Here is a 22,066-nt window from a genome sequence, read left to right as displayed (position 1 = left end):
ACAGAAGACTAGATGAATAGAAGGGATCAGCAAACTTAAAGACAGGGCAGTGGTATTCATCCATCATAGGAGGAAAAAAAGAGTAACACTAGCTTAAGGGACTTTTGGGGATACCATCAAGCCAACAACTATTCATATTATGAGGGTCCTAGAAGAAGAAGAAAGAGAGAAAGGAGCAGAAAACTTTTCTAACCTGAGGAAGGAAACAAACATCCAGATCCAGGAGCCCAGAGAGTTCCAAATTAAGGGACCCACTTTGCCAAAACTTAGAGACAAGGAGAGAATCTCAAAAGGCAGCAAGAGCGAAACAACTTGTTACATACAAGGGAACCCCCATAAGACCATCAGCAGTATTTTTTGCAGAAACTTTGCAGGCCAGAAGGGAGTCTCAGGCTGTATTAATCTAGTATGAAGGTTAACAGACAAAAGAAGTAAAGATAATTATAATTACAATATTTGGTTAGTAGATACACAAAATCCAAAGCTGTGAAATCTAAAACATTGCAGGGGGACTGTAAAAATGTAGAGCTTTAGAATGCGTTTGAACTTAGTTGTTATCAACTTAAAATAGACTGTTATAAATATGTTCTATGTAAACCTCATGGTAACCACCAAGCAAAAAACTATAGTAGATACACAAAAGAGAAAGAAAAAGGAATTTAAGCATACCACTACAGAGAATCATCAAATCACAAAGGAAGTGAACAAGAAAGTAACAGAAACTGCAAAACATTCAGAAAACAGTTTTTAAACTATATACCTATCAAAAGTTTCTTTAATTAGACTACATTCTGCAATCAAAAGACAGAGTGGCTGAATGGATTAAAAATGAAAGACCCAACCATATTTTGCCTACAAGAAATTTACTTCAGGTGTAAGGACATATAGAGAATGAAAGTGAACAGATAGAAAAAGATAGTCCATGTAAATGGAAGCCAAAGGAAAGCTGGGGTAGCTATACTTATATCAGAAAAAATAGACTTTAAAACAAAGACAATAATGAGAGCCAAAGACATAATGGGATCAATCCAAAAAGAGGATACAACATTTATAAATATTTATGTACCCAACATAGGAGTACCTAAATATATAAAGCAAATATTAACAGACCTAAAGGGAGAAGCAGCAGCACAATAACAGTAGGGGACTTTAATAACCCCACTTTTATCAATGGGTAAGATGATCCAGACAGAAAACCAATAAGGGAATATTGGCCTTAAACAACACGTTAGACCAAATGAACTTAACACATATATATACAGAGGGTGCCAAAAAAATGTATACACATTTTAAGAAAGGATAAAAACTGTATTAAAATTGTAATACTCAATATATGCCCATAAAAAAAGATGAATACAAGTCACATTTGTCTTCTGCAATTACAAGAGGTGCTCAGAGTGGTTCTCATCAGTGTAATCTTAATACAGTACTTCCCTTTCTTAAAATGTGTATACATTTTTTTTGCCACCCTCTATATATACACAGCAATCAGTCCAAAAGCAACACAGTATGCCTTATCACATGCACATGGAATAGTCTCCATATTGATCATATGTTAGGCCACAAAACAAGTCTTAAAAATTCTGGACGATTAAAATAATCATTTCTGGTCACAATGGTGTGAAACTAGAAATTACAAGATGTAAACTGGAAAATTCACAAATATGTGGAGATTAACAACATGCTACTGAACAACCAATGGGGGGTCAAGGAACAAATCAAAAGAGAAATTTAAAAAGTGCTTTGAGATAACTGAAAATGTAAACACAACATACCAAAATTTATGGGATACAGCAAAAGCAGTTCTAAGAGGGAAGTTCATATAATAAATGCCTACATTAAGAAACAAGAAAACTCTCAAATCACCAACCTAATTTTACATCTCGAGGAACTACAAAAGGAAGATCTAATAATGTCCAAAATTAGTAGAAGGAAAAATGAAGATCAAAGCAGAAATAAGGAAATAGAGTCCAGAAAGAGAATAGAAAAGATCAATGAAATCGAGAAGTGTTTTTCTGAAAAGATGAACAGAATAGACAAACTTTTGGCTAAAATCACCGAGAAAAAAGAGAAGACTCAAAATCAGAAATCAAAGAGGAGATGTTACAAGGGATCCCAAAGAAATAAAAGGGATAGTACCGTGCGTTTCCCCGAAAAGAAGACCTAGCTGGACAATCAGCTCTAATGCATCTTTTGGAGCAAAAATTAATATAAGATCTGGTCTTATTTTACTATAAGACCAGAATAGAACAGAACAGAATTAAATAGAATACTGGGTCTTATATTAATTTTGCTCCACAAGACGCATTAGAGCTGATTGTCTGGCTAGGTCTTATTTTTGGGGAAACATGGTAAGACCCGGTCTTATACTATAGTAAAATAAGACCAAGTCTTACATTAATTTTTGCTCCAAAAGAGCTGATTGTCTGGCTAGGTCTTATTTTTGGGAAACACTGTAAGAGACATCTGTGAACAACTATACACCATCTAATTGGACAACTAGAACAAATGGATAAATTCCTAGAAACATTCAACCTACCAAGACTGAAAAATGAAAAAATAGAAAATCTGAATAGACCAGTTACTAATGAAGAGATTGAATCAGTAATCAGAAACCTCCCAACACACAAAAGTCCAGGACCAGATGGCTTCAGTGGTGAATTCTACCAAACATTTGAAGAAGAATTAATAGCATTCCTTCTCAAACTCTTCTTAGAAATAGAAGAGGAAGGAACACTGCCAAATTCATTTTATAACCAGCATTACCCTGACATCAAAACCAGTCAAGGATGCTACAAGAAAAGAAAAGTATAGGCCAATGTTCCTGATGAACATAGATTCCGAAAATCCCAACAAATATTAGCAAATTAAATTCAACGATACATTAAAAGGATTATATACCATGACCAAGTGGGATTTATTCCAGGGATTCAAGGATGGTTTGACATCTGCAAATCAATATGACATACCACATTAACACAATGAAGGATAAAAATGATATGATCATCTCAATAGATGACAAAAGTCAGCATCCATTCATGATAAAAACTCAACAATGTAGGCATAGGAGGAACATACATGAACATAATAGAGGCCATATATAACAAGACCGCAGCTAACATCATACTCAACAGTGAAAAACTGACTTTTCCTCTAAGATCAGGAAGGATAGGATGTGCACTCTCACCACTTTTATTCAACATAGTACTTGAAGTTCTAGCCAGAGCAATTATGCTAGAAAAAGAAATAAAATAATATTGAATGTCAACTGTAATTGAAAACCTTAAATTTTTTTTAAGACAAAAGAAAAAGAAATAAAAGGCATCCATATAAGAAAGGAAGAAGTAAAATTCTCTCTTTTACAGATGACATGATATTATAAATAGAAAACCCTGGAGACTACCATAAAACTCTTAGAACTCAATGAATTCAGTAAAGTTGCAGGATACAAAATCAATATACAGACATCTGTCACATTTCTATACACTAATGAACTATCAAGAAGAGAAATTAAGAAAATAACCCCGGTTACAATTGCATCAAGAAAATAAAATACCAAGGAATAAATTTTACTAAGGTGAAAAACCTATATATTGAAAATTATAAGATATTAGCGATAAAAAAGCTTAAGAAGACACAAATGAATAGACATTTTGTACTCATGGATTGGAAGAATTAATATTGTTAAAATGTCCATACTATCCAAAGCAACCTATAAAGTCAATGTAATCTCTATCATATTTCTAATGGCAATTTTCACAGAAATAGAACAAATACTCCTGTAATTTGTATGAAACCACAAAAGACCCCAAATAGCCAAAGCAATATTAAGATCAAATCTGGAGGCATCATGCTTCCCGATTTCAAACCATGTTACAGAGCCATAGTATTCAAAACAATATGGTACTGGCATAGAAACAGCCTCATAGACGGGACCGGCCTGGTGGCTCAGGCAGTTGGAGCTCCGTGCTCCTACTCGGAAGGCTGCAGGTTCGATTCCCACATGGACCAGTGGGCTCTCAACCACAAGGTTGCCAGTTCAACTCGTCGAGTCCCACAAGGGATGGTGGGCTCTGCCCCCTGCAACTAAGATTGAACATGGCACCTTGAGCTGAGCTGCCGCTGGGCTCCCAGATGGCTCAGTTGGTTGGAACGCATCCTCTCAACCACAAGGTTGCTGGTACGATTCCCGCAAGGGATGGTGGGCTGTGCCCCCTGCAACTAGCAACGGCAACTGCACCTGCAGCTGAGCTGTGCCCTCTACAACTAAGACTGAAAGGACAACTTGAAGCTGAATGGCACCCTTCACAACTAAGATTGAAAGGACAACAATTTGACTTGGAAAAAAGTCCTGGAAGTACACACTGTTCCGCAATAAAGTCCTGTTTCCCTTCCCCAATAAAATCTTTAAGAGAGAGAGAGAGAGAGAGAGAGAGAGAGAGAGAGAGAGAGAGAGAGAACAGCCTCATAGAGTCACGGAGCAGAATAGAGAGCCCAGAAATAAATGGCATGCATATACAGTCCATTTATTTACAACAAAGGAGTCAAGCATATACAACGGGAAAAGGATAGTCTCTTCAGTCAGTGGTGTTGGGAACACTGGATGTCCACATGCAAAAGAATGTAACTCGACCACTATTGTATATCGTACAGGAAAATCAACTCAAAATGGATTAAAGGCTTGACTGCAAGACCTGAAACCATAAAACCCCTAGAAGAAAACGTAGGCAATAAGCTCCTTGACATCAGTCTTGGCGATGAGTGTTTGGAGTTGACATCAAAAGCAAAGGCAACAAAAGCAAAAATAAACAAGTGTGACTCCATCAAATAAAAGGTTCTGTACTGCAAAGGAAACCATCAAAATAAAAAGGCTACCTATGAAATAGAAGAAAGTATTTGCAAATCATATATCTGACAATAGGTCAATACTGAAAATAAAGCACTCACACAACTCAATAAAAAAAAGCTGAATAAAAGTTGCACAAAAGATCTGAATAGACATTTTCCCAAAGAAGCAGTACAGGTGTCCAACAGGTACATGAAAAGCTGCTTTTCACATCACTAATCAGGGAAATGCAAATCAAAACTCCAGTGAGGTAATACCTCACACCTGTCAGAATGGCTATTATCAAAGAGACAAGAAATAAGTGTTGGCAAGATTGTAGAGGAAAGGGAACCCTTGTGTACTGTTAGTGAGAAAGTAAATTCGTGCAGCCACTATAGAAAACAGTATGAAGATTCCTCAAAAACTTAAAAATAGAACTACCATATGATCCCGTAATTCCAGTCTGGGTGTTTATCTGAAAGAAACAGAATCATGATTTCTTTCTTTTTTTTTTTTTTTTTTAAATTTTATTTTATTAAATTTATTGGGGTGACAATTGTTAGTAAAATTACATAGATTTCAGGTATACAATTCTGTATTACATCATCTATAAATCCCATTGTGTGTTCATCACCCAGAGTCAGTTCTCCTTCCATCACCATATATTCGATCCCCCTTACCCTCATCTCCCACCCCCCACCCCCCGCCCCCCTTACCCTCTGGCAACCACTAAACTATTGTCTGTGTCTATGAGTTTCTGTTTCTCATTTGTTTGTCTTGTTCTTTTGTTGTTTTTGGTTTATATACCACATATCAGTGAAATCACATGGTTCTCTGCGAGAATCACGATTTCAAAAAGATACCTGCACCCCCATGTTCATTGCAGCATTATTTCCAATAGCCAAGATGTGGACTCAACCTGTTTCCATCAATGGAGGAATGGATAAAGAAAATGTGATATATACACACACATACATACATACATACGTTAAAAACAATGGAATATTCCGCCATAAAAGAAGGAAATCTTGCTATTTGAGACAACATGGATGGACCTTAAGGGCAGTATGCTAAGTGAAGTAAGTCAGTTGGAGAAAGAAGTAGTATATAATCTTATATGTGAAATCTAATCAAACCAAATTCATAGATACAGAAAACAGATGGGTGGTTGCCTGAGGTTGGGGGCAAGGGGGCGAAAATTGGGTGAAGGTGCTCAAAAGGTACAGACTTGCAGTTGTAAGATAAACATGTCCTGCAGATGTAATGCACATCATAGAGACTATAGTTAACAGTACTGTATTATATCTGAAAGTTGCTAAAAGAGTAAATCTTAAAAGTTGTTATCACAAGAAAAAAAATTTGTAACTGTGTTTGGCGAAGACCATTGACTGACTATGGTAATCAATAGTAATTCATGGTATTCAAATCACTATGTTGTACACCTACAACTCATACAATGTTATATGTCAATTATATCTCATTAAAAATAATAAGAATATTAACTACTAATTTTCATTTTTCGCCACCATCCAATACTGACTGGCTAATAATTAATAATCAGTATCATCATTGTATATCATAATATTTTAAAGAACTTCTATACAGCATTGTTATATAAAACTGAAACCATCTACCCCAAATAATTTTCAAAAGTAATTGAAACTAATATCAGGTACTGGATAAATCATGTTTTTTATTATGAAAAACTAGAGAAAGGCAGGAAAGACATAAGTCATGAGGTAATCACACATCAAGTTGGAAATTGATTAAAAACATGTGATTTAAATAATCCAAAGAAAAATAATGATGGGCATATTTTCTTATACACAGCCTCCCTTTTAAAAGAAAAGAATTTTGTAGTGCATCGCTCCCTTTTGTATAAAGAGAAAATAGTTTGCTTAGGTGTAAGCAAAAATCACAGGAATAAGGTTTCTAGTGTCTCTTCTGCCTAGGCTGCATAGGTTCTAGCTAACGTCCCTTTTTTAAGCAAATAGGAAAATTCTCATTTGAATTGAGGGAAGGGAAGTGAGTCAGATGGGATAGCATCCCTTCAAGAAAGCCTAACATCATGGTGAGTTTCAGAAGACTTTAAAGAATATCTTGCCCATCGCAAATCATTCCATTTCTTTTTTCACATATTAAATTGAGTCATTTCACTTTTTTCTTCACTTCTGCAGTGTCTATCATGTTATGCTGACATATTTTAACTTTGTTCTTTCCTTATTTTGAAACATTCATTTCTTCAATGTTTCAGTCATTTTTTTGGACCAACTTCAGACAAGCCATGAGAGCTATAGCTAATAATTGAGAGGATTTTTATGCATGTTTGTGGGAATCACCTTGGAGTAGAATCAAACTGAAGTATTAATGCTAAAGAATTGCCTTTAGCTAAGTTTGCAATCCCTTGACCATTAGCAATATACTGTTTCAGAGGGCAATGAATCAGTGAAATAGGATGAGGGCTGGCCAAGTTCCTAGGGTGCACAGTTGGGACTCAATAAGTATTTTGCATAAATGATTTGTGTGTGTGTGTGTGTGTGTGTGTGTGTGTGTGTGTGTGTGTGTGTAGAGAGGTGTGGTCACAGGTATCGTTACTCAGGAACATTTTTGGGTTGCCCATTATATTGTAACTACATATCAGTGTATGATCCATAAGTATTGGATTCTTGCTGGTTTGATGCCTTAAAACAGTTAGGTGTTGCTGTGTAACAAAAATAATCACAAAATTCTCAGGTTACATATTTCTCATTCATGTGTCTGTTGGTTGGCTGGAGTTTAGATGGAGCTCAGCTAGCCTTGACTCCAGGTTGTGGTGGGGTTCGTCTGTTCCACATGTCTCCTCTCCTCCTTGGATTAGCAGGCTAACTCGGCCATGTGCTCCCTATGGCACATCAGCACAAGAGGGCAAGCCCAGCCATCCAAGGTCATTACGAACCTCTACTTAGGCCATGTATGCTAACATGCCATTGCCCAAAGCAGATCACATGACCAAGTCCAAATTCCTAGGCCAGGGAAGGACTCCCCCTCCAAGTCTTGGTCACTCTGCTCTGGGTACACTGACCTTGCTTTTTTTTGAGGAAGCCAATCACACTCGCCTCTCCAGCTCGGCATATGCTCTTCCCTCTGATATGTTCTTCCCTCCACTGTCGACATGGTTCCCACCCTTAGGTCCTTAAGGTTTTTGCTCAACTGCACCTCCTCGATGAGGGCTTCCAAGACTCCCCTTTCTGAAGATTCTTTCTCACTGCCCCTTGTCACCCCTCTCTTCTGAATGTTTACCACCACCTGACATACCTTTACAATTTACTTGTGTATCTGTTTGGCCTGTGTGCCTGCATAAGAATGTCAGTTCTGTGGAGACAGGGCTTTTGGGTTGTTTATTGCTGTAACCCCAGCACTGAGAACAGTGCCTGGCATACAGTTGACTTTTGATAAATAATTGAATAAATAAACTAATCATACTGGTTTAACATTTTTATGGGTGTTTTTCTTTTTTTATGACATTTAAAATCTGGCTCAGTATTGAATCGTCCCATGGTATTACTGTAATTTCAGGCATCATGTAGCTGTTTTAACTTTTCCAGTATAATTTGACACAGAAAATACCAGGCATTAAGCATTTTTCAGTGTGTTGATTCACCTCTACTCATGCATATATGTGATAAATCTGATTTTGATTCTTAAAAGAAGATTAGTTAAACCCAAAGCATTTTTTTTACTTGCTGAGAAAATCTTGAGAAAAGAAGAAGACAAGATTATATTTTACTTGTGTATGTGCGAACTAGGATGTAATAGGCACTCAAAAATATTTACATGGATGCATTTATCGTTGCCGTGAAAGTTTTCCGTTACAACATATAAGCCAAGTTTACATTTGTACTTGCACAGTTATATTTGAGACTTACAGATGATGGTTTATGTATAAACATGGACTTGGCTGACATCGTTAGGTTTATACTTTATAATTTGATCCTAGAAATAATTCAGGGAGTGAATGCCAGTCACTTCATTGAACAGGACCTGAATCTTAACACAGTACAATTGAGTTCCTGAGCTCTGGTATAATGTAATTAAACTGTCAGAAATAATAATACATTGCTCATAAGTGTCTCTGTTGGTTCGGATTTATTCTATAAGACATACTACCACTAAAGTGGACTTGGTGCCATGAAAAATGCCTCGTGTTCCCCAGTTGGGCAAAAATTGGCATTGGTCATGGAACAAAAAGATGGAATGAACCCTGCAGTTGTCGGGGTCCTGTTCCTCCTGGCAGTGAGTATTCCATCCTCACCAGCTAATGGTAGTTTAAACTCATAGGAAAAAAGAAAGGAAAGATGCTGAATTTCATTTTTTTAATTTCCAAAGGCATAAGTATAAACCAGGAAGGGGTGTGGGGAGGGAAGATAGAGATAGATAGATTAGATAGATAGATGGATGGATGGATGGATGGATGATATTGTAAATTCCTTTTCCACCTTGTGGCCTTAATTCTTCAGCATTCATTTCCTGTCCTTAGTATTTCTGAGAGGTTTCCTATGATATGCTACCATGAGACTCACAGAAGCAAAGGTTTTCTGTCTACCCCAGGTCCTCAGCCCTCCATTCTAATAATGGTATGCAGCCTCACGTCCACCTAGGATATGATTTTGTCTTAATAGTGAGTATTGCCAAGGATTCATTAAGCTTGTCCTTAAAAAACAAGGGTGAAAACTTAATAATAAATGCAGGATTATAATCAGAGATGAAAATCCAACTGGCATAGACCAAAGGAAATGACAAGCGTATGTAAGTCATTAAATCACTGGCTCTCCAGTCATGTCCAAATCAGATGTGAACCTGAGGTTGTCCTTAAATATGTTCATTATTGTTGATTTGCTGAAGCAAGGTCTTTTAGATGGAAGCGACAATGTGCTGAACAAATTGAAATTGAAAAGAGGTGATTCTCACTATTAGAAGATTGAATGCTATGAAAAATTAGTTTCCAGGGACTGTCGAAGTTTAAAATAATTTCATTTGCACTTAAGAAATTTCTCCCTTACTGAAATGCTATTTAAGGTGTATTTTTTTAACAGAGACAAAACCTACAAGGAGACTCCCATTCCCAGATGAAGACCATCCATCCCTAAATTCCTTTCCTACCAAAATCATCATTCTCTCCTCACAAATTCTCAAAAATTAAAATAATATTTCCCCTTATTAGCCTCCAAAAACATTATTATGATAAAGTAGTGCCATGTAGCAAAGAGTAAAGGAATGTAACTCCCCAGTGTACCCCATATCCATAGTCCTTAGAACATTAATATTTCATCACCTATTTAGGTCACATACAACTTCTATTTCTCCCTATTATATTGGACCTTAAAGACACTTGAGTTTTGTTTGTATTTTTGGTGAAATGTCAAAGGAAAGAGTGGGAAAAATACCTCAGTGTCTTCACTCCATTTTTACTTTCATAAATGCAAAATGTCACAGTCCTATTTTCTGATGTGTTGTTTTGCAAGTGTCTTTTTCAGTAATAATTTTTTAGTACAAAGAAAAATGTTTCTCATTGGTTCATAGGGCATAAGAAACTTACGTCAACTTTATCTTAACTTCTAAATACATACACAGTTTTCTTCTCCAAAGATAATGACACACAAATCTCTGCACGGAATTCTTCCCTTTAAGGAGTTGCTCCCTAATTATTAAGTTTGAAGAGTTATTTTTATTTACGTTATTTATGAGCAAGTGGAAATGAATTTATCATGGATTTTTAAATGCAATTGTGGACCCTGTCTCTAGTACCTCTAATTTTTTCCTTAAGTGTAATTTACCGTTATTTGTGTTTGCTTTCATTAAGGTGAGGAAGATCTTCTCAGTCCTCCCCAGGACACAAGCACAGGGTTAGAGGAAGTGATGGAACAACTCAACAACTCCTTCCCTAGTTCGAGAGGTAAGCTCCACTACCGAGAAGTAACTCGGACTTAGTAGAGTTAGGCCACTCATTTTCATACCCAGCTAGTTTGTATTTTCCATGTTTCAATAACCACGTGCTGACAGAATGCCAATTTGCGATCATTCTGAGATTTGATGTTTAAATGTGATTTTCTGGTTTGGATGAATGAATTTTCTGGCCTTGGATTCTGGTTGAATTCGATTATCTGTGTAATCAAGATGTTTCTAGAAATAAGCATAGTAACTTACATTTCTAAAGTATTTTACTTGCTTTGCTCTTCAGTCTGAAGAGTTCATTATGAGATAGCTTTTACTTAAGAGGAATTATGATGTGATTTTTACAGACAACGAAATGAATGCCCTGATGGTGCTTCTGCCAGGGACACACAGTTACTGCCCGATACAGCGAGGTCCAGGACATGCATAGTGTGGGGAGGAGGGGAGACTCTGACTTGCAATCTGATCTGATACCCTTCATGTTTAAAAATGGAATCATCCCATCATTGAAATACAGGCACAATTAGATCTTTATATACTAGTCTGTTAATTTTTTGACTTCCGTAGATAGAATACAATCTTCACAAAGAAAGACATTAACCTTATGAACGCCTTTATTTCTCCCCATCATTTGGACCCTGTGTACTTTGCCCCTCCTACAAAACCCCACCAAAGTTTCCCACCAGGCAGTATGAGCTTCAGATGTTTTGCCTTACCCAAGGAGGTACTGTGCCGCTGTTGTTAATGTTTTGGAGTTTTTATTTAAGTTAATTTCCCTGACATAAAACAAAGTCAATGACCCACATCCCTTCGGTGAATAGAAAGAATGGCTGCAAGCACCTGTTTGCAAACAGAGGAAAGCCTAGAGAAGCCAAACAGGGAAAGCACACGGCTTTGTGGCCAGTGACTGGGCCTCCTCGTGGGCAGCCCTGGAGGGAAGGGCCGCCGAGAATCTGGCTGTTTGTTCCTCCTCAGAAGGGCAATGAGGAGGGTGGTTTGAGCCCGCTGTTTTGCCTACCTTTTTGTTCAGTGTCAGTTAACAACGGCCATTTCCTAGCTATTTGATGTATGAGTAAACGTTGTGCAGTGCACATTAAAAGCATTAATGTTCTTATAGAGTGTTGCTAAGGAACCATCAGGGGAAGTTAATTTTAAATGTCTGCAGCAGCCATCTTTGCACCACCGAGCACCTCTGAGGTGTTGATTCTAACAGATAAAGATCTTATCTGTCTTCCACCCACCCTCCACCCCACACCCACCACCTGCATCCCCATAAGGACTATCTTAGCTGTCTCCTCTTCCTAGATGCCTTGATTTATCATGAGAAGATCATATGCCTCTTTGCCAGAAATCACATGCTTTCACTTTTAGCCTGTCAGTGGAGGGTTAGGGATGCAAAGAAGAAATGCCAGGTTCCTTGCCTTCGAGGTGTGTATGGTCAGTCGTGGATGTAGACTTCCAAAGAAGTTCAAATCACAGTACAGTCATATTATTGCTGTAATGGAGATGGGAATGACACAAATGAATCCTAGAAGCATGCTTTTGGATAAATAGGGGGTTAGCCACCGGCCAAACAAGTGTCTTCTACACAATCACGCAGCTACTAGTAGGGCCAGGACTTTGGGGCCCACGTATAGCACACATTTCATTGTCTCCAAGCTTTCCCTTGAAGGTCACGGACACTGTCTCATCCCAGCCCCTTGAACTGAAAGCTCTGTGGGAAGTGAGTGGCTACTTGTTGGTGCCTGGGCATTTCTTTCACATCTAAACAACTGGAATGTAACAGAGAAGAGGCTACAGCAGGGCTCGTGGCTCTGCTTCCCCCAGGCAGCCTTTTTGTACTGGGCCTCTGGTCCATCCTAATTGTCTTGAAGGTGAAATCTGTTTCACCCTCTCCCTGCATCCCCTTTTTAGAGTCCTTGAAGCTAGACACCACATGGGTGTGAAAGTAGCCGCCTGCAAGACTAGAAACATGCTTCCTCTGATACAGTATTTGGCAGTTAGCATCTCTGATGCTACTTGGATGATACTGATTTACTTACGTCTGTGGAAACTTGGGAAACTATTCAGGCTGCCTGCATCGTGTTTACGAAATTAGTGCTCATGGAAGCAGTATCGTCCCCTGAGTGCTAATTTGAGTTCTCAAATAGGGGATAAGGAGGCTTTATGTGATACCAATTCCAGTAACTAAGTTCCTGCTTATTCAGTAGTAGTACCGTGGTGGCCTGAGAATTAAAATCATTTTCCTGAAGAAAACGCAATCAGAAAAATATATCACAAGAGAGGAGATAAGTTGCTAGATCTGCCTGATCTTTCTATGATGCTATGACCTTGACATTTTTTCTTTTCTTGCTACTTCCTGCCAAATTAGGCCTTATTATTACTCCTTTTTATGATTCTGCACCCAATTCCAATGTGTGGGGGTTTTCCCCAAACCAGCAAGCAATTCTTGGACAACAGCTGGGAATCCTACCCATTCCACTTAATTCTGACACTGTCCACCTGGAGATAGCATCAGATCCCACAGCTTAAGGACTCAGCCCACAAGACTGTCCCCAACTTCAGGTGCTATTCTCAAGTCTAGGTTGTCACCTGTGCTTCTGACCCACTAGCTGTGATTGGAGGTTCGAATGATCCTCTCCTTTGGGTTAGATGAACTTTGGAGAGTGGGTCACAGAACTCAGGAAACAGTTTACTTACTAGTTACCTGTGTATTATAAAAGGATATATATAACTCAGGAATAGCCAGAAGGAAGAGACGCATGGGGAAGGGATACATAGCTTCTGTGGAGCACCACTCTCCACAAATCCCCGTGGGTTCACTAATCCAAAAGCTCTCTGGACCCCCTCCATTTGGGTTTTTATGGAGGCGTCATCACATAGATAGGCATGATTGATGAACTCACTGGCTATTGGTGATTGAACTCAGCCTTCAGTCCCTCTCCTAGCCCTGGAGGTCTGGGTGTGAGGACTGAAAGTTCCAACCCTCTAATCCCATAGTTGGCTCCACTGGCAACCAGCCCCCATCTTTCGGTGCTCATTAACATAACAAAAGTCACCTTGATGCCTCTCCTCACAGGAAAGGACAAAAACCAAATACCGTATTTTGCTGTGTATAATGCACATTTTTGGCCCAAATTTGTGAGGGAAAAGTAAGGGTGCACATTATACATGAGTAGTACAAATTCCGTATCTATATAAGTGTTTTTAATTCTTTTATTTATGCTTATGAGTTAAAAGTTTAACTCTAGAAATCAATAACGATATCTGTATGCAAAATAATACCCTGGAATACGATAATCGGTGATGCATAAATATCATAAATTTGTTACCAGTACATAAAATTTCTTGTATCTGTTCTTGTATTTTGTAATTATTTGCTACATAAAATTTCTTGTACCATAATATGTTAGCAAAATAAGTGCTAAAATTCCTTTAAAATACAAAAAAACAAGTACATAAATGTAAACAAATAAAAATTTGAATTAAAAAATTAAAATGAAAGATTTTTTTTTTTCCCCTGAAAGTTTGGACCAAAAACGTGGGTGTGCATTATACTCGGCAAAATATGGTATGTGTTGCTTATTATAAATCACACTATCACACCTCTTTCCCCCACCAAATTCAAATGGATAAAAAGTCTCATTTTAAAAATTAGCTAATTATCAACATACTCCAAAAAGTGGATTTTTGGGTGCCTCATTTCTAACAAAAAGTATTTTGTTTTTATTTTGAAAGAATGGAGAATATACTGGGGGTGCCAAAAAATGTATACACATGACTTGTATTCATCTTTTGTTACCGGTATATACTGAGTATTAACAAATGTAATATAGTTTTTTTCCTTTCTTAAGACATGTATACATTTTTTGTCACCCTCTGTATATGTGTGTGTGTGTGTGTGTATATATATATACACACACACACACACACATATGTTAGGGTTTAATGGGAACATCTTACCAGTTAGTAGGTATGTTAGGTTGAGATTAAACAGAGAATCTTACGTTCTCAGGATTACAGACTCTCCTAAATGAAAGGGCCTTAAAAGGTCACTGTAGCCTCTTTGATGTCCCAAATAGTGGCTTTTGACCTTCTTTGACCATTATCCGTAGTAGGGAGTGCAGTCAAAATACAAAATAAATTATATGTGTATGTATATACACATACATATGTGTATACACCCACCATGTCTATACACCACACATATATTTATATATAGTCACATGTACGACGTATATACAAAGATCAGAAGCAAAAGTTTCAAGAAGCAGTACTTTCCATGCTGCATATAATTCACACTGTTGTTCTGTTTTATTTATTGAAAAATAAACTGCTGGTTGTGACCCACTGCATTGATTTTCTGATCCAGTGGTTTAAAACTACTGATCTCAGGCTTCCTTACCCAGGTGGATATCTTTTGTAAAAATTGTAAATTTTAGAATTTCTACCATGGAAGTTTCTGCCAAGACCTTGTTAATGTCATTGGAAGACATTATACTTTCATTCTAAGTCTGCCGTCCGTGTTCCTGTTGTGTTACCAAAAAATGAAGTTCACGATGGCTACAGCTGTTTCGGACAGCTGTTTGAGTAACTCACAACAGATGTCAGAGCCAGAGGTCTCACATTTACTGGAAATGTGCTCTTAAATACCACCTCATGGTTTACTTAACCCTGCTAGATAATTGCACACAGAGGAAAACACCTTTTAAAAAAAAAAAAAAAATACTATGTTGTCCACACATGTAAAGTATATAGACAGGGGAGTTATTGTGTACTTTAAATTTTTACAACTTGTTTGTTCCCCCCTCTCACTACCACCCCTCTACCACTCCTACCACCACAGTTTCAACTTACAGCTCAAGTCTTAAGGTATCAGCTAATCTTCATCTTTCATTTTCACTAAAAGTACCTGGAAGCCCAAAGAACTGAAGTGCCTGGTTCATGGCCATTCAGCAAGTTAAATTAGCCTTCTGATCTTATCTCGAAGGCCTTGCTAAACCATTATCCAAATTAATGAAGGGGTTGCCTGCTTCTCCATTTAGTAATAAACTGATGGCCAAACTATCCTGCATAATAGCCAATATAAACTTTACGACGTTCAAGGTGTGAATGTGTACACATTTAGCTTTGTGTTTATATCTTTCCTGATTAATCTCTAGATATAGTTAGCTGTTCACAGCCACTTGGGGAATTTGAGTGGCTCGCTGTAAATTAAACACGGAATGTTGGCCAATTTCTATCTAATCTGTCTATTTATCTATCTATAATCTGTCCATCTGTCTAAAAGTATATGTAGAAGTTGAGTTCCACTGTAATAAAAATCATTATCTACTGCAAGACACCTTCTAAATCTTCACGATTATTCTATAGGAACACTACATGGGTAGAATGAACAACAAACATAATTTAAAAATAAACTCTGTAAGCGATTTGTCCCTATGTCTCTGATCATCTAGCAGTCTAACAAAGGTATTTTTATACGTGTGAACATTCACGAAAGAAATGCTTCCTGAGTCAGTGGTATGGTATTGGGTTCTCTAAAAGTGAGGTGCCACAGTACATAGATTAATAAATGACGGGATCCAAAATAAACTCTTAGTGCAGTAAGACAATTCAGAAAGCAGTTAGCAGCGCTATGCAGGTATTTCTGCTGCCCGTGTGATCTCTTACCTGCTAACTTGTACCACATTAATTTTATCCCCAACAGCCCACACCAGCCTCTCCCTCTCATACAACCCTTCTAAATAAGCCCACATACATTCTGTTAAATACCTCTAAATGACCAAACCAACAGCTGTGCAAAACCTGCCATCCTTTAGAATTCAAGTCTTATCTGTGCTTCTTTGATGGAAGAGCCACATAAAGAACCAAGGCAGATGGAAGCATCATGGCCCCCGTTTCAGGCACCGTTCTGTTTCCTATCTGCTTCCATAAAGGATTTGCGCTCTTATTCCTTTACAGTAGGGGCCAGCAAACTACAGTCCATGGGTCAGATCTGGTCCACAGCCTGTTTTTGTAAATACATTTTTATTGGAACACAGCCATACCCATTCATTAGCATATTGTCTGTGGTTGCTTTCCCACTACAAGGGCCGGGTAGCTGTGGCAGAGTAGAATAGTTGCTACAGAAACTGCGTGGCCTGCAAAGGCTAAAATATTTACTATCTGGCCCTTTACAGAGGAAGTTAGCCAGTCCCTGCTTTACACTATTATTTTCTTGTCCATTCTAGCTCATTACACAGGCTTCGGTGCTGATCAGCTTTCAGCTCAATAAAACTGCATTTGAATTTACCTGTGCATTTATATCCATGTTCACCAGAGATCCAGCATGTTTGAGTATAAAGTACAGCAAGGGACTCACTCTAAACCTTTTTAAATGGTCAATGAAGTGTGATAAAGAAGCTAACCGTACCCAGAAACAGTAATGTCCTGTGATTCTGACTCTGAAATAATTACAACCAATCATCTCAAGTCATGCTGCCTGAAAAACTCGACTTCTCCAGCCCTGACCAAGCTCTTTATTTAGACTTAGGACTCCCCAACACACTTCCCTTTTCTCTTGATTCATTTCCTGACAACATACCACACTGCCAGATGGACACCCTAAGTGAATGTCTAAGGAAACTCACTTCCAAAGAATGTATCTGTGAAATAAAACCTTTATCTGGTACTTGTATTTATTTATTGATAAAGAATCTTCTTAATTGCAACCAGTCAGCCTGTTTCCTCAGTGTAGAACTTCCTAATACTGTAGAAAACATTATTTGTTTTAACTTTTAAACAAAAAGTATCTTCCTTTTGTACTATGCTTATGAATGAGCACATTGGAATGAGCTCATATAGAGTTAATCAAGATAGGCAACCTTTGTCATTCTAGGAACCGTAATTATATTCTGAAACTAAATCATATTGCTTTCTAACATCACTGTCCTTCCTAAAGTTCTGAAGTTATAAAAATAGACCAAAGTTACAATCCAGAACAAGTTCCCAGCCCTTGGCATCCAGGCTGGAGGGTAGCAAGCAGGGCCCAGTTGCCTGAAACACTAAGGACTTGAGGCCATGGCCTAGCGGCTGCCTTACTAATTCCGTTCAGCCAACATTTATCAGATACCCATAGTGTCAAGGTTAGGGGTTCCAGGCGGGGAATTCCCGCCCATTCTCAGGAATTTTTTTCGCTTTCCCTTTCCCGAATCCCGAGATATAAACTGTTTTCTGTTCTCCACAATGAATCGTTTCCACAAAGTGATGGCTGATATGACTAACCACCTGAGTTCAAGGAGCCGATTTCCCTGATTTCCTGACCAACTTTTCTCGGAATTCGGGAACAGGAAAGCGGAAGAAATTCCTGAGAACAGGCGGGAATTCCCGCATGGAAACACTAGTCAAGGTACAATACCAGGTGTTGGGGATAGAAAGGTGGGTAAGCAACATGTGGGCCCTGCCCTCCAGGAGGGAAGGGAAGAGAATTAGTACCAGGTAGTAGAACTATGAAGTCAAAGGAATCAAAAGAAATGGATGTAGAATTCATGCTGACATTCATTGGAACCAACAAAAATAAAATGATGTTCTCCTCCTTCCCTTCTTCCTGTCATCTGATACGGGCCTACCACTGGGAACACCCCAACTGAGGAGCCAGCACCCATTTTTCTCTCTTTTCCCTGGGTTGAGGTGGGTCGTGAATACCTTGACCATGCTGACGTGGTTAAACGTGTAGTTTTCGTACTCCTAAGAGATTTCAGACTCACTTAGGAAAATTCGAGAGGAAGGAAAAGCCACACTTAAAGAACCTTTAAATGTACACTAGAAGTTTAGACCCTAAACTTGAGTTTTGAAAGATTTCTGTTGGAATAATACAGCTCCATACTTCCTCACTCTCGACCAGTAGTTCTCAAATGGTTTCAAGGAGTTTTCGTTTTCTTGGAGCCCCTGAGCATGGTGGTGTTGGTGGGGTGGGCGTGATGATGTGCAGCATCTCTCACAGTTCTGCTTTGATTGGCTCTAAACACTGGGATTTCATAGAAGGTGGTTTTAGGAAATGTCCCATTGCGAAAGTCAAAGTTTGAAAACCAAAATTTCATTTGGAAGACCCAGGAGAGAAAAGAAAATTGAATGGCCAGGGCATGCTAAGTATGGCCAGAGAGCCATGATTTTCTGTCCAATTATAAATATTATTAAAAAGTCCTCATTGGAACCTGCTCTTCAAGAATGAATACGTGCATACAGATGTAGGATGCCATAAAGCAAACGCCCGTGGATTTTTGGCCATTGACTCTCAAGGCTCCTGATACCTGTACCTGTTGAATTGCAAGGAGAAAGTTGAAGGCTTCTTCCTGGATCTGGCCCTGGGGCTTGCCCATGAGTAGGACTTCTTTCCTCCCCCTTTTTTTCTTTCTGTTTCCTCAAATGCCCCCAATCCCATCGTGGGCATACTCAGCTTCTACCAGATAGAACAAATTCTTCCAAGAGGATAGAGTCTGGACTCTGTGACATTCTACGTTGCATTTGGGGTGCACACTTTTGGCATACAGAGGCAACTGCTGTTAATGTTTTGGTGTGTAGATTGTCAAGTCCAGAGTAAAGAGTTTCTCAGATTTGGGGACATTAAGCTTGAGATTCTACAGTTGCCCTTGAAAATGTTCGATTTGTCAGATTTATATACTGTGCCAGCTTTCATCCAGTTTTACCACGTAATCTCCATGGATTCAATGAGTGATGTCTCCTGGATCATGTTATCTGTTTACACTGATTTAAGTGTATGTAAAGTTATTTGACTAGATGTGTCTTTTGGGTTATTTTTGTTTCTGTTTTTCTTTTTTTTTTCTTTTTTTTTTTTCTTTTTTCAGAAGGGAATAAATGAATTGTCATCTCAACATTTGTTTGGTAAAAGAAGCAAATTGGTATGAAACTGTATTTATATGCATGATTTTTTTTTCCTTTCTGATATTTCTGCCTCTTCCTCTCTCTATTATTAAAGGAAGAAATACCCCTGGGAAGCCAATGAGAGAGGTTAGTGAGATTCAGGCTCACAGCCATGGCTTCTGTCTGTCTCATCCTGCTTTCTATGTTTGGCGTTTGTGTGAGAATTGTGGGCGTGCACGCGCATGTATGTATTACACGTGTCATCATGTAAGGACAGTAGTCATCTCTCCACTTGCAGCTCATGAGGAACATTCCTCAAATGTTCACTGCCACTGTCATCACCATGACGACAGGACCAAGGGTTGGGGGAGCAGGAATCTCTTTAAAATCGCAACTCTTTGTAGTCCCTGGGTTGGCATCCTGCAGTTCATCATCTGTTGCCATTTACAACCCAAACAACATCTTCAAAATAAATTTAGCCTTGAACATAATTGATGAGTCATAAAGCTTCTTTCCACTTCAATGACCCTAACATTTTGCGCCAGGGCCCTTGGTTTTCATTTTTGTGGGATGACTTCATTTCATTTTGTTTTCTTTTTCCCTGGTTTCTACACTCTTTCTTTCCCCACTTTAGCTAATATTTTTGGAGCACTCACTGTGTGCCAAGCACTGTTCTAAGTACTTGCCGTCTTTTTCATTATGTAATCTTCATGACATGAGGTAGGTATTCTTATTAACCCCATTTTACAGATGAGGAAACTCAGTCAGTGAAAGGGGCAGCCGGGTGTCCAAGGTGACAGAGGATTTGAATCTGGGCAGTCTGGCTCCAGCGCCCCATTCTTAACTCTTAGGCTTTACTGCCAGTTTATAAAATGGTTTGAAAGGCTTACGTCATCTCAACATGCCCGTTAGAGGATGCTTTTTTAAATTTGGCATTTGAAGCCAGATAGAACATGAACCCATTAGGGAAGAAAATTGAATGTTGGAGTCTTGAGAGGTTTTTTGAATGCTTCCTTATGGGTTAAAAGGGGAAGGTACAGCGTTATAACCGAATGTGGTTCAGGGTGTGCCAGTGAGAGCTGCTTCATACTTCTACCGTCAGTATTGTCTGAACTTTGAATTACCTAATCAAATCACTATTGGATGACAAAGTGTTAAGTGACATCCCAAAGTAAAAAAGATTGTCCTTACCAAGAGTTTAGTGCGAAGGACGCAAGGAGGAAAGCTCTCTCATGAGCGGCAATAGCATGTATTAATCTGGGACACAGGTTGGATGGGTGGAGAGTCCTTATATGAGAAGGTTCTGGGTCCTTAACAACAGGATGGACAAGAGTAGCCATGGATTCATTTAAACATCAGGAGTCATACTGGAAATTCTGCCAACACCATGCCATGCAAGTCTAATGAATTGAATGATCCTTCAAGTGTGTTGTATCTACACCAGCGCTCCCTGCCAAGGCTTGGGGCAGTGGGGTCCCAGGGAGGGAGTGGTAGGCTGGGAGGAGACACTGAGGAAACCCGAATTGTTGAAGCATTGAATGCTCTTGAAGGTTTGCCTGGCTTGTATACTTCTTATGTGAGACTTCTTGAGTTCATTGTTATGGTAAGTGCCCCTTAAAATGAATTTTAACTTGTAAAAAGTTGCACCATAGTTTTGCCCACCCTGAACATGTTTCTCTCATGAATGAATTTTAGAAAAGATGAGCACATACCATTGAAGTCATATAGGCATTTAGAAACTTTATGACCTAAGATGTATTATAGTCAGATAAGTTTCCAGAAAGCCAGAGAATCAAAATAATAGTGATATTTTTCATGCTGTGAAAATACCCCAAATGTACAGTAGGCCAGATATTTTTTTTTTCCAAAGGTTAAATTATAGAGAATATAAGCAAATTTCACTGCACTATTCTGGCTTGGCTCTGGCCAATTAAATGCTCCCCATTTATTTGAGAATTGTATTTTTTTTAAAATACAGGGCCAGATTGCTATTGAGGTCTTGGATCACTGCCAGTGAGTCTCAGTTCCAATCACTGCAGAACACAGTTCCCTCAGGCAGTGGTGGCATGTGAGACTAAATGCGTGTTGCAGTTGGTACCAACTTGCAAAAACATACAAGTGCCCTAATGCTCAATGCACGGCGCCTTTGTGTTCAACAATCATTGCTTAAGAATGGATTAAATGAATGCTTTCTGTAGGCGCATATCTTCATCAACCCGTGCCTGAAACTGATTGCAGGTGCCTGAACCCTGCCTGCTTTTCAATGCCTCTTGCACTCGTAGTATAAGATTTTAATTTTGACTTTAGGAACATCTGTCATATAAAATGAAGGACCTCAGTAATGTTCTGTCTTACACACATGGACAGCAGAATCAGAGTACAAAGCTATTTTCTGTCCCCATATCACAGTGCACTTTTATGCCTCCAGCGGGTTGAGGTATATGATTC

The 22,066-nt window shown here is 38.6% G+C and overlaps 1 protein-coding gene across 11 annotated transcripts in view; it reads left to right on the top strand.

The window, feature by feature from the left end:
- Window positions 1–22,066, top strand: part of DMD (dystrophin) — a 2,122,179-nt gene that overhangs the window by 2,094,889 nt on the left and 5,224 nt on the right. For 9 of the 11 annotated variants that reach the window (XM_074323908.2, XM_074323912.2, XM_074323913.2 and 6 more), the window contains one exon: window positions 10,665–10,757. In XM_074323908.2, coding sequence (XP_074180009.2) covers window positions 10,665–10,757 — 93 coding nt within the window. Of the gene's footprint in view, window positions 1–10,664; window positions 10,758–19,733; window positions 19,766–22,066 lie in introns of all 11 variants that reach the window. The other 2 variants (XM_074323910.2, XM_074323914.2) reach the window with 1 other exon arrangement.

Source organism: Rhinolophus sinicus, chromosome 18, assembly GCF_057876585.1.
Source record: "Rhinolophus sinicus isolate RSI-liver-muscle chromosome 18, RSI-T2T, whole genome shotgun sequence".
Classification (NCBI taxonomy): domain Eukaryota; kingdom Metazoa; phylum Chordata; class Mammalia; order Chiroptera; family Rhinolophidae; genus Rhinolophus; species Rhinolophus sinicus.
This window is presented reverse-complemented; position numbering and strand designations above follow the sequence as displayed.